This window comes from Callorhinus ursinus, unplaced genomic scaffold, assembly GCF_003265705.2.
Source record: "Callorhinus ursinus isolate GAN/ISIS: 27379988/994484 unplaced genomic scaffold, GSC_fseal_2.0 scaffold13, whole genome shotgun sequence".
In the NCBI taxonomy this organism is placed as follows: Eukaryota; Metazoa; Chordata; class Mammalia; order Carnivora; family Otariidae; genus Callorhinus; species Callorhinus ursinus.
Window position 1 is genome coordinate 7,161,134 of NW_027397075.1, and position 17,967 is coordinate 7,179,100.

The following is a 17,967-nucleotide window of genomic DNA, read 5'->3' on the forward strand; positions in this document are numbered from 1 at the left end:
ACACACACACACACACACACACACACACACACACACACACACACACAACTCACCACTGCCTTCCAGCTGCTGCTTTTCATTTGATTCATTAACAATGCTCACTACCTATGGAGGGTCTCTGCACAGACCCCGGATATCACGGAGAATGAACTTTCCAGGCCATCATGGGGCCCTGGCTGGGGCTGCCTGTTGATAATGTGTTGGGTGGGGGCTGCGGGAACCCAAACATCACAGACTTGCCTCAAAGGTCCAGCCAGCCATGACTGGAGGAAGCGGAACCGAAAGATGGAGTCCCCACCCTTTTCTTGTCATGAAGCCAAGCCTGGGGGTCAGAGGAAGAATTCTACCCCTCCCAGCACAGTGGCTTGAGACCAGAGAAGAAATCTGTTCTCTCCAGGGAGGTAAGAAAAGACCCCCCTCCACCCAAATCTTGCCGGGTGCCTTCCTCCTCTTTTCAGTCTGGGATATTTGTGGACAGCTTACATTGTAGCAATCCACCTCTTTTTCCAGGCAGCCAGATCTGGAGACAACAGCTCTGGATTGAGCCTAACCATTTCACCAATGAGTTGGGTGACTTTGGTCAAGTTCCCCAAACTATTTTTTCACAGGGTAACAGGTCTGCCAGGGGCCTTCAAGTCCAACCTTCTTCACTCTACAGAGCAGATGAGACCCTGAGAAGGGATGCCACTTGCTCAAGGCCCCATAGCCTGTCCCTGGCCAAGCCTGCACCTGATCCCTCCCAAGCACAAGATTCTCAGTCCATTGCTCTTTCCTACCGATCAAAATGTTTCCATTCAATGAACACTCCCCGTCATATCTAGGCCCAGGAATAGGGAGGGACCAGGTCCTATCGCAGAAGGGTGACGGCAGGAGGTGCCATGGAGAGGAGCTTGAAGAAGTATAACCCAGCCCCACTATTGACGGGCTCAGCTTCAAACTTTGGACAGCATTGCCAAATGCGATCAGATCCCAGAGAAACACACTGACAGAAGAGAAAAAAGCCAACTTGCGTGAGCTTGGGAGTCAAATTGCCTGCCTCTGAAATCACTCCTACCTACCAACTCACCACAACCTAGGTAGGTTTGTTTTATCAACCTCCTAGAGTCTCAGTTTCCTGATCTGTAAAATGGGAATAATAACTGGTAACTCATTAGGATCCAGTGAGTTAATTCTCATAAAGCCCTCAGAAAGGTGACTGGCACTTAGCAAGAATTTAGGGAATGGTGACTTAGAATGGCATCCAGCACATACATGGTAAGCAAATGTGGGAGATGGCCATCATCATCACTATCATTATTTATGATTATTAATTTGCTTCTAAGCTCTGGGGGTTGACAAAGGGGCCCTTTCTCTTTCATTCCTCCGTAAGTCACAACATTGTGAAGCCAAGCTTTCCATTCTTTTACTTAAGGAGCTCCCACAGACCCCATAGGAACAAGAAAATCCCACAGCCAGCAGTGCAGCCTGGGAGGTCTGCTCATGTCCCCCATCGCTACCACTGAGAAGTGCCTGGGAAAAAAGTCATCCATGGGCCCGAGTTCTGTGTCACTGGCTAAACCCAGACAAGAAGACATTTACTCTTGGGGTGCCTGGGTGGCTCAGTCATTTAAGCGTCTGGCTCTTGATTTCGGCTCAGGTCATGATCTCAGGGTCGTGAGATCGAGGCCCACATTGGGCTCCATGCTGAGCATGGAGCCTGCTTAAGATTCTTTCTCTCACTCCCCCTCTGCTCCCAACCCCTCCACTCATGCGCGCTCTCTCTCTCTCAAAGAAGAAGAAGAAGAAGAGGACATGCACACTCAGATAGCCCCAACATATACCTCCACACCTTCCTTCTAGCTACCCCAAGATGAACCCTGCACCTTATGCACTTGTCTTGAGTATACAGGGATTTCCAGCTCATAATGGGCTTCTGCCTCCACCCTACCCCCTCATTTGAGCTCCCAAAGAGCTCTAGGGAGAAGGCAGGATTTAATGCCCATTTGATAGATGAGGATAGTCAAACACTTCCGTGAAATGACTTGTCCAAGGTCACCTGGTTGGAGAGTTTTCATCTGAATCCTGGTTAGGAGGCATTAAGTAAGTGACTTCACCTCTCTATCAGTTTTCCCACTACTAGATCAGGATATTGACACTTCCCTTGTGGGACCATTGAAAGGCCAAGAGAAGCTCTTGGAGGCACACAGGAGGCCCACAGTCAAAGGAATCCCATGATGTTGGGATGCTGCAGAGCTGGGGCTCTGTTCTGGAGTCTAGTCTCCTGGTCTCGATCTCCCAAAGCCACAGTATCTCCCATTCATGTCCAAGATCGACTTACATCTTGGCTTGGGACCAGCGTTCCCACAACCAGTTTCCTTATGTCTCTCTCTAGATGTTTAGGAAGTGCTTCTGATTGGACTCTTTCCCCCACATGCCAATCTAGAGGGGACTGGGAACAGAGATGGCTCAAATCCCCCCACTGCAAAGGACAGGGAGCCCTTCAGCTGCCCTAGCACTAGGCAAATCACACAGGCCAGGAGTCCTGTGAGGGAAGGAGCCCTGTCTGTCTAGCTCACCTATCCCCAGACTCCAGCATGCTCTTGCACATAGCAGGCTCTCTCCACCCATAAAAGTGATGCATAACTAGAATTCACAGGTGCCCGCTGAGCACCAGGCACCAAATGACATGATGTGTAGACCTTATTCCATTCAGTCTAACACACACATTTGTGATTTGTCTTCCCATTTCTCAGATAAAGAAACAGCTGAGAAAAACTGGTAGGATCAGAGCCAGATGCCTGGCTGCAAAACCATGGCTTCTTGTCCTTGCCTGGTGACAGGAGGCATGGGTGACAAGATGATTTCTCCTTTTGAGGAGCTATCTGGGGCACCACAGAGAAGTGGTCTGTGTCTTTTTGGTAAATGAACGGTATTTTTAGAAGGTCCTCTTTGAACCCGCCCTTCCCCCTGGGCTACCACCTTCCACATCCAACTTGAGAAAAAGTTCCTAATCTCTTGGCCACCAAAAGTCCCTTTGGGGGGTTCATTTCCGTCCCCATTTTGTACTACACCACAGGTTTTGAAAGACTGTAGGCACCAAGATGGTTCCTGGAATAAATTCATTTCTCTCTCCCCTGCCTGAGGGAAATCAAGTATTACCAAACTGTTCAAACTCTTCCTGAAGTAACCTGACAGCCGGTGTCTGCTGACATAACGGTCCTTTCCTACTGGGAGAGTCTGTTGTGTTGGGGGACTGTGCTGGGTACTCTAGATGCATAACGTTGTTTCCATTGTCACAGCAACTCTGGGAAATTGGTATTATCATATTCATTTTACGGATGAGAACAAGGAGGCTAGGCTCAGTTTAACAGGTGCTTTCTTCCCAGAAAAGGGAGTGTGTCCTTGAGGGCCTCAAGCAGCACTGGGAGGGAGAAAGGGGCACCTTTGCTACCCCCGAACTCTTCAGCTCTGCTCTGCACTGTGATAAAAGAGCACAAAAAAGAAATATTTCCCTGCATGTTGACTCTAATTCTCCTCCTGAGGAAGAAATGAAGATCTTTGAACTGTGTGTCCGAGAGAATGGTGTTGCGTTCCAGCTCAGCTTTTGCTCTTGAGTACCCTCTGAGCCTTAGTTTCATGAAATGGGGTGGAGCCAACTCAGCTGAGGTATTTTGGGATTCTAAATTCCTCATTGCTTGTCAGCCTTGCCCCTCTCCATTCCCCCAAGGGCCCTCCTAACACTACCTTGCTCCCTAACCTCCTGACAAGCTACTTCTGGGGGTCAGATGGTGGCAGGAAGCCAGGAGCCCAGGGCTACTTTATCTTCCACGACCAGACCCCAGTCAGTATCTCTGTGGGGCTAATCGATCAAACAAGTTTCCTCTTCTCTTGCATTTTTGTCCTCCAGATAAATTCTGAAAGACATACCGCACTGGTTTTCATCCAAATCTGTAAAACAATGATTTACTGAGCATCCCAAACCCAAAAAAAAAAAAAAAAAAGGCCCTGGGCTCAGTTCTCCAGGGGCCCTAAAGAGGTTTAAAACACATTCCCTGCCAAGAAGCTTGCAATGTAGACTCAGATAATATTTTAAGAGGGAGACGAATCATGATGATAGTAATACAGTGGTTAAGAGTGCTTGCTCTCGGTTCAAATCCCAATTCCGCACTAACTATGTGACCTCATATAAGTTCCTCAGCCTCTCCCAGTTGTGAAACCTACCATATTTGGTTGGCAGAGCATCTACCTTATTACATTGCTGTGACTTGCCTAAAGTGACATTTCCAGAGGGGCGCCTGAGTGGCTCAGTTGGTTAAGTGTCTGCCTTCGGCTCCGGTCGTGATCCCAGGGTCCTGGGATCGAGCCCCGCATCGGGCTCCCTGCTTGGCGGAGAGCCTGCTTCTCCCTCTGCCTGCCACTCTGCCTACTTGTGCTCTCTCTATCTCTCTGTCAAATAAATAAAAAATCTTTAAAAAAATAAAGTGGCATTTCCAGAAAATGCTCTAGTGATGTGAGTTTCCAAATAAGAACAGCGAGGTGCCACTTGATACTGCACCACTGGTCGAAGTTAGAAAGCTAGGAAATGCCAAAGGTTGGAAGAAGTGGGCTGGTGCAGCCACCCCAGCGAACACCCCGGCACCTGTTCGAATACCAGAGGATGCAGAGATCTGACAACCTCACAACTCCAGGTTGGGTATGTATCTCCTAAAGAAACACTCCCACAGCTGCATGGGGACACCCATTAGAGGACGCACTGGACTCTTTGTGGTGACAGCAGGGGGATGCCATCTGGGTGTCCATGGCTGAGAGCAGGGCAGTCAAAAGTAGACACTGTGATCCATGGAGGAGGATACCGTGTTAGAAGCGACAGACCAAATGCACACCCAGCCACATAGTGCAGAGTGAAAAGTCAGAAACAGAATGAGCCCTGAGACCCCAAAGCTAGATGTGCATAGATGTGCAGAGTGACATCGAGGCGCATGAAAACGCAGCAGAGAGGTTCCAAGAATACACACAAACACAGGGACCCACCTTGAATGCATTAGAAGGCAAATCTCAGAGCATGTGGCACTGCTTAAAGGGGACGGAGGGCCCACAACCTTCCCTCCCCAAAAGGGGCTGCAGAGTAGGGTTAAAATACAACTCCGGAGGAGCGTGTAGACCTCAGCCTCCAGATACTCTGACTTGACAATTTTAACTGGTGTGATGTGTTACATGTAGCATCCTGCTACAACACGGACGAACCCCCTCAAGGGGCTGAGGTTGGGGTGCCCATCCACCAGTTGCTGGAGGGCAAGGGGCTCACAACTCACAGCTCTGGGCATAGCTCCAAGTCACACCCCTTCTCCAAGGGGACACCGTATCTGATGACTGGTCCCTGTGGGGTGCAAAGCTCCAGTCTGGTGCCTTAATTTGCAGTAACCCTAAAGGCTGTCCCAGCTTCAGCACACTCTGTGGGGCCTCCGGGTGGGGGTGGCTGAAACCCCTGTTGAGACTTATGGCTGGCAGCCCAATCCTCCCTCTGCCCAATCCTGCCTCTTCCCTCTCCCTGCGGTGTCCCCCACCTCACCTCTCCCCAATAAATCTCCCACATGCAAATCTTCAACTCCGAATCTGCTTCCTAGGAACCTCACCAGAGACTAGCTCATTCTGTTTTTCTACCAGGGGGCCTGGCAACCACACAGAACCCCACAAAAGCCCTCCCCCACCAGAGACCACCTCTGAAGAGCTGGGGCAAGCCACCTATCTAGTCTGGACCCCCACTGAGGACATTCACCTCATCGCGACTTAGGATTCAAATGATACCACCTCAACTGGCGTGTGTGCCCACAGACGGCCAGTGACTGGGGGTAAGGGTCCTGGTGGACAGGATGAGACGGCAGGAGACCAGCAGTAAGAGCTGCAGCTGGGGGAGGAGGTAGGCTCCGTGTTTGTCCAGAGCGCCCGTCCCCTTCAGGCCGGCCTGGCCCCTCCCACCTCCAGGTGGCCCTCACTCTGCATGCCCCAACATTCCGAGCTGCAATCAGAGTGACCTGGAAAGGAGTCCGACAGGTTCCCTCCAACCCCAGCCCCCTCCCCGGAAGACAACCTGAGCCAGGTACTGGGATGGGGAGGGGAATGAGCACCCTGTGGCCAAGCCAGGCCCTCGGCTCCAGTCTTGACCCCCAGCTTGACCTAATGGGGTGCCTAAGCCAGTGCCAGGCCCTCTGCTGGGTGCTGGAGCCTCTGAGCCATGAATCATGGTCCAGCCCTGCCTGCTAGCATCTGACGGCAGAGACGAGCCATTGGCAGGCTTGGCTGTGAATCAAAACTGCCTGAAAAGGGCGCTAAACACACAGCAGCCTGGGCCAACTCCCAGAGATTCTGTATTTTTAAAAGAGCACCCCCTTGTGCCCCCTCACACACACACCTGCCTTGTAGGGAATTCAAATGGGTTTTATTTTCAAGGCAGCCTGACTTTCCACTTGCCAAGAAAACACTGCCCCCCCCCCCCCCGCTGGGGTGACTTTTCTTGAACTCTGGGAGGTCTGCAATTCTCCTTCTCCCAAGTGACCCTTCCAGGCTCTCCATTTCTGCCACCTTTCCACTTCTCCCCCGCTGAAAATCCTAGAACCAGAGTGAACACCTTCCTCAATTCTCTCCTTCTCCTTCCAGGAGTCCCTGTCGACTGCCATGCCCTTGATGGAGGAGCCCCCAGCCCCACACTCTGGATTGTTACAATTGCTACCAGGTCTTTTCCCCAGTCCAGTCTCCCAAACTTCAGGTGTTCATCAGCCCCCTTTACAATTTTGGGGTCAGATCTGCATACCACCTGTTCTATAATTTACCTTTGCATTTTCCTTGAATTAACTTTTTTTTTTCTTAACGATATTTCTTTATTTGTCAGAGAGAGAGAGAGAGAGAATGAGAGAGAGAGCGCATGCAGGGGGAGCAGCAGAGGGAGAAACAGACTCCTTGCTGAGCAGGGAGTCCAACTTGGGGTTCAATCCCAGGACCCTGGATCGTGACCCGAGCCGAAGGCAGAGGCTTAAATGGCTGAGCCACCCAGGCGTCCCTTGAATTAACTTTTTAAAGAAATAAATATATTTATGTTAAAAGAAAACCTTCCAGATTTGAAAGCAGGAAGTCAAAAGCATACTGGTACACAGATGTTCATAGCATACTCTTCGTAATAGACAAAAGGTGGAAACAACTCAAGTGTCCATCAACAGAAGAATGGATAAACACAGCAGGGCCTATCCATACACTGGGATATTACTAAGCCATGATAAGGAAAGAAACACGGACACCTGCTACAACACGGATGGGCCTCAAAAACAACATGCTCAATGAAAGAAGCCAGTCACAAAAAGACAAATACTATAGAATTCCACTTACACGAGGCACCTAGAGTGGTCAACTCCACAGAGACAGAAAATCAAAGGGTAGCAGCCGGGGGAGGGGGCCCGAATGGGGAGTTCGCGTGTCATGGGGCCAGAGTTTCAGTTTGGGGCAATGAGAAAGTTCTGGAGACAGATGCTGGGATGGTTGTATAACAGCAGGAATGTATTTATTACAGCTCAATCGTATACTTAAAATGGGTACCTTGGTAAATTTTATATTATCATTAAGAAAAAAAAAGGAAACTTTCTATCACTCCCTCCCGTGGGGGGAAAAAACCCAGCATCACTTACCACTAAAAACAAAACAATGTTATTACAATCAGGTCAGCTGCCCTACTCTGCTAAAAAGAAACATCACTCAGTATGAGTGTTGTCAAAGATGTCTACACACAAAAATGGGGGAGGCGGCTCAAGAACGAATCAGAAAAGTAGGGATCTCCTACCTGGTATCGATGAACGCGTCTTTGAGAACTGTCCGTGGACCACCCATCAGGTATGTGACAAAGTCTAGAAGCCTCCCTTCCGCCCACAACTTCCCCTCAGATCTTTCCATACAATCCCTTCAGGGGCTATAATGCTTACTCCTGGCCCAGGTGGATTCTTTGGTGATTCTTCCCAAGTGCTTCCCAGACAGTGTGCTCTCGTTTTAGCCATGTTATAAATGTACCTCAGAGAGGGAAGTCATTTATCCAGGGTTGATGGATGGCAAGTCTGAAAGCCAAGTCCAGAAGCTTCTCCCTCTTCCTCAGGCCACGTCTCTGATTGCCGGGGATTGACCCCAGTCCATGCTGTTGAGTCCTTTTGCTAATTTCCTAACTACTCTTCACAAGGGACCAGGGGCTGAGGTCTCAAGAGGTCAAACCAGGTCCCTGCTGTCAGACAGGTTTTGCTGTACAGCAGCAAGACTCTGACTACCCAGGACCTGCCCTGCATTTGTGGAGGCTCACACCCCTGCCCAGGCACTGGACTGGGCTCTCCAGAGACTTGGATTCAAATCTTGACTCTACCAAAACCTCGACTATGTGACCTTGGTTACAAAACCTCCTGGGGAAGTCCCCAGAGGTTTTGTAACATGGTGAGACAACAGGGTTTGGACCACTTCAATGCCTCTCAATACATGTATATAACCTCTGGGCCTCTGCCATAGGAATCACCCAGATAGATGGTTTAGCCTGGGTGGGTCCTGGTGGCAGAACCCAGAAGCCTACATGCTAAACAAGTGACTCCCTTGTGCAGGAAGCCTGGGACCCCCTGGCTCAGTTCCCTCTGAGGATCTTTCCATTGTACATCCTGGGATCTTGGAGACCAGCTCCTTACCTAAGGCAGTCTGGGGTTTGGAAGGTGAGGACTTTCTGGGGTCTCCCCCTCGCCCCCCTCTGCTCCACCAGGCCCTAGAGCAAGAAGCACCAGTTTCCTTAACCTTCTGATTGGCTGGGAGTATTTCTTTTCTGGGTTGGTGGGGAGGGGGGCTTCACAGATGGAAGGCATCTTGCCAAAGTTAGGAACACCTGGCTGCGATAACAAGTGGGGTGCTGTGGACTGCTGGGCATCTGTCTCCTATCCTCTGTCACCTTGATGGGGGAGGGCATGGGACTCAGAAGAGAACTGTGGGCCTTAAGGGTCCCAGATGGAGCTAGACATGGCAGTTCCAACTCTGGCATTCTGGGGCCCCAGAGAGATCCCCCCGCAGCTGTTTCTGGGGCTCCTTGGTTTCTCTCCTTGGAAGGCGGGGCTCAGGACCCCAGAGTGAGGTGGATATGTCAGCCCTGTCAAAGCCCTCCCAGAAAGCTGCCCCACCCCCACCCCAGATTATCAAAGAGAGGCCTGGAATTGTATAAAATTCATGGACATGAGAGACTCCATTTTAAAATTTCATTTTCCTTTCTAATGAACTCTTGAACTGGCAATTGTTTTTACAAGCAGTTGTTCATAAAAAGTCAACAGAACAACTGGCATTCAGACCGCATGGGGACAGGAGAGTTCATACCTACAAGGGACTGTTTCATCTAATAGCAGCAACAAAATAGTAAGGCAATCAACAGAAACGGCTCAATGGGGAAGCACCAAATTAGCAGGCTTGTTCTCTGCTCTTTACCTAAATCATGTAATCACCCCCCTCCTTCTTTCTCATAAAAACCCCCGGTTTTCCCCCACCGGAGCAAGACGCTTTTCTGTGCTCCCCGAATTGCAATTCTGAGACCCTCAAATCAAGGTCTTTTTCCTTTTTCAGTTTTGCCTCCTGGGGGAGAGAGGTGAGGATTTCTCCAGGGCGCCCACTAAAGGTCGTGCGCCCCACAAACCTTCCCAAAAGGCACCCCACCCAAGGGTCGGAAACCTGCACTCCTGAGTCAGAGCGGTGCTGTGATCCAACTGGAAAACTGAGGCTCAGAGAAGGGCGGCCCGAGCCCAGGGTCCCCATAGAGGCATCTGCGTGCCGCTCAGCGCGCGCGCGTACCATTCGCCTCTCCAGACTCTAGGAGGCGCGGAGGGTGTGTGCGCCCCGGGTTTGGCGCCGGCGCTGGTCTCCTCTCCGCGCGCTTCTTCTGCGCCCCCAGGGTGTCTGCAGATGCCCGGCTCCCGCCCGCCTCCCCTTGCCCCGCGCTCTCTCCGGGCCCCGCGGCCGGGCACCCCGACCCAGCTCCGGTCCGTGCCCCAGTCCCTGCGTTCCAGACCGCGGATGCTGGAAACGCGGAATTTCGCGGGTCCGCACGCCGCACATTCCCTTCCTCCTCCTCCCAGCCTTGCTGTGTGACCTCAGGAAAGTAGCAGCCAACCTCTGAGCCTCGATTGCCGGGCCGACGTTCGGGGTGCAGGGGCACAGCCCTGGTCACCTATCGCTGCTCCCCGACTCTCGCGTGCTGCCGGTGGCCTCTCGTTCCCGCCAGCTGTGGGGCTGCTGCGAGACTGGGGCGGGTTGGTCGCCCAGTCCCCCCACCTCATCCGCCAGGGCCGTCCTTTTCTCTTTCACTTTCTCTCTGCGCCGGGATTTGGGCCAAGCTGGGGAGTAAACAGGCGCAAAGCACCCACCACGTGCTTTCTTGGAAGGGCCAAGGTCACATCCTTACACTCCTGGGCACTGCTGGAACGTCTATCGGCTCCTGGAAAGGGCCAGCCTCCTTCCACCCCCCTCCGGGGGAGCTGCGGGCTCGCCATCTGCAAACCCTGACTTGCAGGCAGCTCTCCCTTGCTTTGGCTTGGCCTCCGTGTCTCTCCAGCTCAGCCCGGCCATGAAGGTGGCGAACTGCCCTTGCTGGGGACACGGACCCAGAGACTTGCTCCATGAGCCATTCACTCCTGGGAAGGCAAATGCCCTCCAGAGGCAAGAGAAAGTGCCTCAGGGACCCTCACGGGCTGGAAATTCAGCCTCATCCCTGATGCCCACACTCCTCCTGCCTTTCCTCCTCCAGAGGTTCTGGACCCCAGCTCCACCCACCATGAGAATTTGGGGAGGGCACTTCCCACGCTTGGAGTTCCTGTCTGGAATTGAAGGCGTGGGTCAAGGTGACTCCTGACCTCTCCTTCCCATCGAAACTCCCAACAGGCTCAATCCAACAGAGCTGGCAAACCTCAGCGGTGTCTGAGGAAAGGCGTCTCACCCCCCTGAGCCCCCTCTGAAACACACAACACAGCGGCACTAGTAATAGCAGGCTTCCCTGATGAAATTCCGTTCCTACCATGTACCAGGCTCTGTGCTGGACTTTGATCCCTCATCATGACCCTGTCAGAATTTTTAACAGCCCAGGCAAAGAGCGTCAGAGAAGGTTGGTGACAGGTTCTGTGTCACTTCACACCCAGCCAACAATGCAGCTGGGATTCAAACCTGCCTTGCTGATTGCAGAGCTGGTGCCATCTGTCTCCTAGCCCCCACTTCTTCCCCAAAACACAATCTAGAAACTGGGGAGAGGGGAGCATCTGTCCAGCCAGTTGGGGCTCAACAGCTATGCCAAGGAGCTGACTCCGACTTTGATTTTCCTGCTTCTCCCGGGGGGGTAGGGGGGGGTCTGTCCTTCAAGGGCACCCCTCAGTGTTTACCTGGTGGAGAGAGCGCCTGTGGCTGGCCAAGCCAGGCTATCAATGCTGAGAGCTAACGACATGCCTCCTGAAAGTTGGCCTCTAGAACTCTTCAGCGCTGATAAAGTCCTCTCACATGCCAGGCACCTGGACGGATCTGAATGTCCCTCAAGTGGATGGAAATAATCAACCACCTCACTTTTCCCAACAGCCCCGATGGGACAAGGACCCCACTCTCTGCTCCCACTCCCCAGTTCAGAGATGGTGGGGCCAGCTGAGACCTTATCCTAAATCAAGAAGCCTTGTCAGCCCCAACTTCCTTCACCCCCCTTTTTACCTTGAGACTCTGGCAGGTAGGACCCCGCAGGGCGTGGAGCCAGGCAACGCATGGTGTGGGAAACCAGTGAGGCAGTGGCTTCTGGAGTCTGGCAGCCCCTCCTGGTGCCCTCAGCCTGCCCAAAACGATGCCTTTACATGCCCAGCTCAAGAGCAGACAGCTTCATCTCCAGCTTAGCCACCTATACCAGTCAGGAACCCGCCAAGACTAAGCCCACATGCAAAGCAAGCAAGGGACCAACAGAAAACTTTCCCCCTATGAAGTGGCATCAAGCCCTCTGATCTCTCGGTCTAAAACTCTCTAATTTGCCCACACTCCCTTAAGCCCTCCCCGTGCCTCTGATGGTAATTTCAGTTCCTTTTTGTGGACCAAAGGGGGTGACCATAGAAGGTTGAGAGTCGTTTCTTGGAGGGAGACCTTTAACACAATGACATTCTGAAATTATGGTGACCACAATGGAGCCCCAATCCCTGCCATCCTCTGCAGGACGGGGCCAGGATCAGAGCCCCAAAAATGCCTCAAGACAAGCTGAGCTGGGGTCCAGCAGGCTCCCCAGATTCCATTTCCTCCACCACCCCACCCCCACACCAAACTGCCCTGAATTGCTTTGGAGATCATGAGTGGTCCACTCATGATTTTTATTCCAAGACATGGGACCAAAACGTAAATTACACATAAAACAATGTTACCCCAAATGTGGTCTACTTACAGCCAGATGGTTTGGGGCGACACACGGATGCAGTGCTAAATAGCACTGACCCACAGGGAGAAAGTTAGTGCCCCTGCAAGTCTCTACCCGCGCTCCTGATGGCATCTGGAAGAGTGTTTGTCAGGCTAATAGGTCTTTAACAAACCTCTTCAAATGCAGGATACATCCCTGTTTCCCAGAAAGCATTCCCTAGTTGCAAGCCTTCAGTGAGACAGTTTCTGGCTGGATTTGTATAAACATTGCCCCCCTTCCTGTTTCACAGTTCACTTCAGTGGGTGGCATTCCTTCCACTTATGGCGAACATAAACATTCCTTGGAAAATAAACTTGAATTTAAAAAAAAAATGTGAACGCTTTGAAAAAACACCTGTCGGGCAAATAATTAGTACACGATGGTGCGTAGAAATCGAAAGCGTGGTCCAGAAGTGAATGAAGTTTGGGAAGCAGTGACAAGTGCCTCCTTCCTGCACTTTTACTGAAAGAGCACTGGGTTAGGAGTCTGAAGATCTGGCATCGAGCCCCTGCTGTTGCTAGCAGGTGCGTGTCCTTGGACCCCTCATTCCCTTGTGTGGGCCTTGGTTTCCACCACATACGAAATAAAGATAATGATGCCTATCTTTGTAAGGTGGTTATTTTGAAACAGTCCCTGCTTTTAGAAGGCCCAGGGAGGAAGTAGGCAGACCAATGGGAAACGCTAGTAGTCAACTTGAAACACGGTCTTGCCTTGTTAGGCTAATAAGACAGACGTGACAAATATTAGAAATCTCAAGAAGTGTCACCTTCCCATGACCTGGTGCCAAGGGAGAGGCACCCTGCCCATTCACCTGTCTCAAGGCCACTTGTGAGAGTCCTTTCCTGTCCTTGGAGGCAGCCAGTTCTGAGTGACGGCCATGGCTGAGGCAGTTCTGAATCTGGTTCATGGCAGGACATGCCAATGAGAGTCCGTCCGACCGGAGTGCACCTGCCTGGATGCCATCACCTCTCACTGGGTCCAATCTCCTCTCTGCTACCTGGTCTTTCCACATCCACACTGAACCGTCCCCCCCGCCCCCAGACCCATACTCAATCCCCAAACCTGACCATGCCTGTGTCAACACAGGGCTCTGAGCTGGGTGGTGACATGGACCATGCTGCATGTTTGGCTGGTGCCGGAGGCTGTTAGATTAGCACAGGCAGTGCCCCAGGTAGAGACACGGGAGAGGAGACATTGTGGTGCCCAGCCAGGAGCTGATGGGGTCTGACTTTTGGCAGGCTCAGTGGAAACAGAGATGAGGAGTGGGCAGCCTGGCGTAGCAGAGCTAGAATGCCAAGCCACCTGGGTGGTCAGGGCAAGGAGCAGGGCGGAGGGTAAGCCGAGCCCCAAATTTCTCCCTATTAAAGCATCCTGCATTCCTCCTGCCGATGTCCTTCTTTGAAACTCCCTCAGAGATGGTGACCGTTCTCTGAGCCCAGGGCTGCTTTGAACAAAATCAATTTCCTCCCTACTGGGGAGCCCTCTCAGCGCTGTTCAAGCCACTTTGCCCTGGGCATGCAAATGTCTTTGCCTCCAGGCAAGATCCAGCAGGACAAAGACCACTGGCTACCAGCAGAAGCATTGTGAAAATTGCCTGCCAGGGTCCCCTGCCAAGCCCCAAGGGGAGGACATGAGGGGAACAACTTCTGAGTGGGCTTGTCATCCCTTGCTGTAGTCTCCTCAAAAAGACCTGCTTGCCCTACGTGGGTACCTCTGCTCATGCAGGGCTAAGCTCCTGTCTTCTCTAGTTTAGCCCTCCTTCAAGGCCGGAGCTCTTGCTTTCAGCACCCTTCCAGGTAACATCAATCTTATGCTTTACTCATTTTTAGAAAACTTGTTGCCATGTATTTGGCAATGCATCTGTGAACTTCCCATTTCATTAAGTAGAGACTCTGTTACTTCTGATTAGATCATGAGGTTGCTACTGTCTGGGACTCACAGTTTTATTTTCTTATTTAAAATTCACACTACTCCAAGATTGCTTGAGTGAAGGAACGGAGTTTGGATTGGTATGATCAAGGCAGACTCAAGTGCCCAATGGTGAAGGGTCCCCTCTCCCTAGGTTGTAAGTGCCCTTTCTTATGCTCTTTGGTGACCACCATAATCCCTAGCAGGTGCTAAGACAATGATTAAAGAGGAGGGAAGAGGGGCACCTGGGTGGCTCAGTCGGTTAAGCCACTGCCTTCGGCTCAGGTCATGATCCCAGGGTTCTGGGATCAAGTCCCACATCCAGTTCCTTGCTCAGCGGGGAGCCTCCTTCTCCCTTTCCCTCTGCCTGCTACTCTGCTTGTTTATGGGCTCTCTCTCTCTGTCAAATAAATAAATACAATCTTTAAAAAAAAAAAAGGAGGGAAGATGTATAAGGAAGGAAGGGAAAGGTGACTAGAGAAGTAGGTGAATAGATACAATAAAACTGGTATGTATCTAAATTAGGCAGGTAGGAATGTGCATGAGAATGCAGGCCTATTAGTCGGTAAATACACAAGCAGATGAGTTGGTAGGAAGGCAGGTAAATAAGTTGATACATAAAACTATAAATGGTTAGATAAATAGATTGGTAAGTATGTATAAGTGGATAACAGATATAAATTGATGGATTGATAAGTAGACACTGGTAGGTGGTTATGTAGACCAGGTAAGTTTGAGGGCACGCAGGGAGGTGGCTGGGCAGGTGGGTGGCTAGAGAGATGAATAGGTACTAGGGAAGGACACAGGTGAGCTGCTTCAGGTAATGACAACAGAGAACAGAAACCGGCTCTGGTTGGGTCAGGCGCCAGGCTTGGAGCCAAGTAGAGTATGGAATGGGCCACTGGTCAGCCTGGGAAAACCCATGGGGAAGTGCCAACTTCCAGGTACAGGCACTTTTCTTTCTTCAGCTCCCAAGGGTGAAGATGAAGTGAGTCTGGCTGGCGGGGAAGCCGTCCAAGGTGAATGGACAACAGTTATTCTTGCCAGCACGTCTCCTTCCAGAAGGCAGAGTAGGCTCCCCAGGATCAGAGAAGAAACAGGTCTTGGGAAGGGAAAGAGGAGGGTGGGAGGGCACAGCGCCTCTCCTCTCCGAGGTCTGGGCTCAGGTGGCTCTCGTGGTAAGGGCCAAATGAGGAAGGAAGCCAGAGGAAACGTTTGGCAGCCTGGGGCATGTCCCTTCCTTTCCAATAAATCAGGCAACATCCTAGAGGGAGACTTTGTTCTATGGTTCCTAGAACTGAGTCCTCGTGGGCAAATATAACGCATCATGAAAGCATAGAGTGACCAAAGAACAAAAGAAAGCCAAAGAGAAAAATAAAATATAAACCCCTGGGGAGTGGGGGGTGGGGAGGTTCCTATGGCCTCTGAGAACACATGCCCAAAGGCACTGCTGGGCAAAGCCTCCGTTCAAAAACCCAAGCTGGCTGTCACCCCGGGGCTGTAGCTGCCCAAACACCACCCCTGAGCTGATAGGTCAGAATCCACTCTCTTCTTGCCGGAAATGCAAGTGCCCTACACTGGATGAGGTCACTGAATCCTCAGAGCACCACCCTGGGTACTATCATTGCCTCCATTGTACAGATGTGGAAAACTAAGGCTCAGAGAGGTTCCAGAAGGTGCTCACAGGCACACCCCTTGGAATTAGGGAGGACCAGCACTTAGGCAGTCTGAGGGCTGAGACCGTGTGCCAGCCCAACGGTGGGGGCACACTGATGCACTTCTCACATATACAGAGCACCCAAGCACTCAGTGCTGTGTTTCACATGGAAGAGGTGTCTAGATATTCTGTGCGGCCCCCCATGAGACTGTAGACATAATTGTTTTCTCTGTACCTCAAACCCCTGGTTTTTCCTTCCTTGTCCAATTCTCCCTGCTATGACCCCTCGAGACTTAGCTATCCAATGCCAAGCACTGCCTTAGACAGTTTCCAGCTACCATCTCATTTAATTTAACCCTCACTATAGCCCTGGGGGCTTTATATCATTGCTCTCATTTTCAAGATGAAGAAACAGAGGGTCAGAGTGGTCCAGTCATGTGGCCGAGTTCACACGGTTTGTAAGAATCAGAGCGTGGCCTCAGACCCAGAGCTCTCCAGTGTCCAGCCTGGGCTTTCTCCATCACTGCCATCCTCACTGTCTCTTCTCTGTCCCCAGACTGCCTGCCACGCGTTGTGACCCATTGTCACCAAAGAATGCCCCGAGCGTTTGCTTTGTTTCCCCAGGGAAGCTGCTGAGTTGTGTCAGGACAAGGACCTTGGCTCTCAGGCCTCCCCCTGCCCCCTGAGCTTGCCTGGGGTTGGATGCACCTGTGCTGTCTCCTGTAGCAGAGTCAGATACCCAAGGTCAAAGCCCCAGAAATAGGCTTTCTGCACAATGCACCAAGGCACCGTGGTAGTGGAAGGTGACTTCTGAATCAGTTAGAAGTTTCAGACCTGGTTTCAGTTTGAAGATAGTCAACCTGTTATGGGTAGATTTACGGTATCCCTCGGGTTGTTTAGGAGAGGCAGCCGAGCAGAAAGTGCAGCGGTAGATCCGACCTTGTGACGTCCATTAGCCCTCACCCCAGGCCATCTCTTAACCACTCTGTGCCTCAGTTTACCATTCTGTAAAGTGAGAATAATGGTAGTACCTGAGCCATCCACCCACCCAATCCATCTCCCATCCATCCACCGACCCACTCATCCAACCATCCCTCCATCCATCCATTTTTTTTTAAAGATTTTATTTATTTATTTGAGAGAGAGAGAATGAGAGATAGAGAGCACGAGACGGAAGAGGGTCAGAGGGAGAAGCAGACACCCTGCTGAGCAGGGAGCCCGATGCGGGACTCGATCCCGGGACTCCAGGATCATGACCTGAGCCGAAGGCGGCTGCTTAACCAACTGAGCCACCCAGGCGCCCCCCATCTATCCATTTAACCATCCAACATTCAACAAATCTACATTACACACCTACCTAGTGCCAGGCACTGTGCTAGGCATTTAGGATAGGATATGATCAAAATACAGATCCCTGCCCACGTGGAGCTTATTTTCTAGTGGGAGAGTCAGACAATGAATGACAAACATAATACAAAAGTAAAATATATAGAAGGTGAAAATGTCAGTTTAGGGAGAGGGCTCAGAGCGTGGATGGGGACCTGCAATTCTTTTTTTTTTTTTTTTAATTTACTTGTCAGAGAGAGAGAGCACAAGCAGGGGGAGTGACAGGCAGAGGGAGAAGCAGGCTCCCTGCTGAGCGAGGAACCCGACGCAGGACTTGATCCTGGGACCCCAGGACCCCGGGACCAGACCTGAGCTGAAGGCAGATGCTTAAGTGATCGAGCCACCCAGGCGCCGGGACCTGCCATGCTAAAGGGGATGCTCGGGGTAGGCCTTGTTGAGAAGGTGAGATCTGAGCGAAGAGCTTAGGAGGCATCCTCCAAGAGGATATGTGGAGAAGAATGTTCCAGGTAGTAGGAAGAGCATGTGCCAAGGTCCTGTGGTAGAGGGCATGCCAGGCCTGTCCCAGGGACAGCGGGGGTGCCAGTATGGCTGGAGGAGATGAGCAGAAGTAGGGGATGAGAGCAGA

The 17,967-nt window shown here is 51.5% G+C and overlaps 1 protein-coding gene across 10 annotated transcripts in view; it reads right to left on the bottom strand.

Moving 5' to 3' along the window:
* Positions 1-17,967, bottom strand: part of CIITA (class II major histocompatibility complex transactivator) — a 45,256-nt gene that overhangs the window by 24,863 nt on the left and 2,426 nt on the right. The window contains exon 1 of one of the 10 annotated variants that reach the window (XM_025855556.2): positions 11,710-11,951. The exons of 8 other annotated variants lie outside the window; for them this stretch is intronic. In XM_025855556.2, the coding sequence (XP_025711341.1) occupies positions 11,710-11,761 (52 nt within the window). In that variant the 5' untranslated portion in view covers positions 11,762-11,951. Of the gene's footprint in view, positions 1-10,135; positions 10,733-11,709; positions 11,952-17,967 lie in introns of those variants that run through there. One more of the 10 variants, XM_025855555.2, reaches the window with a different exon arrangement.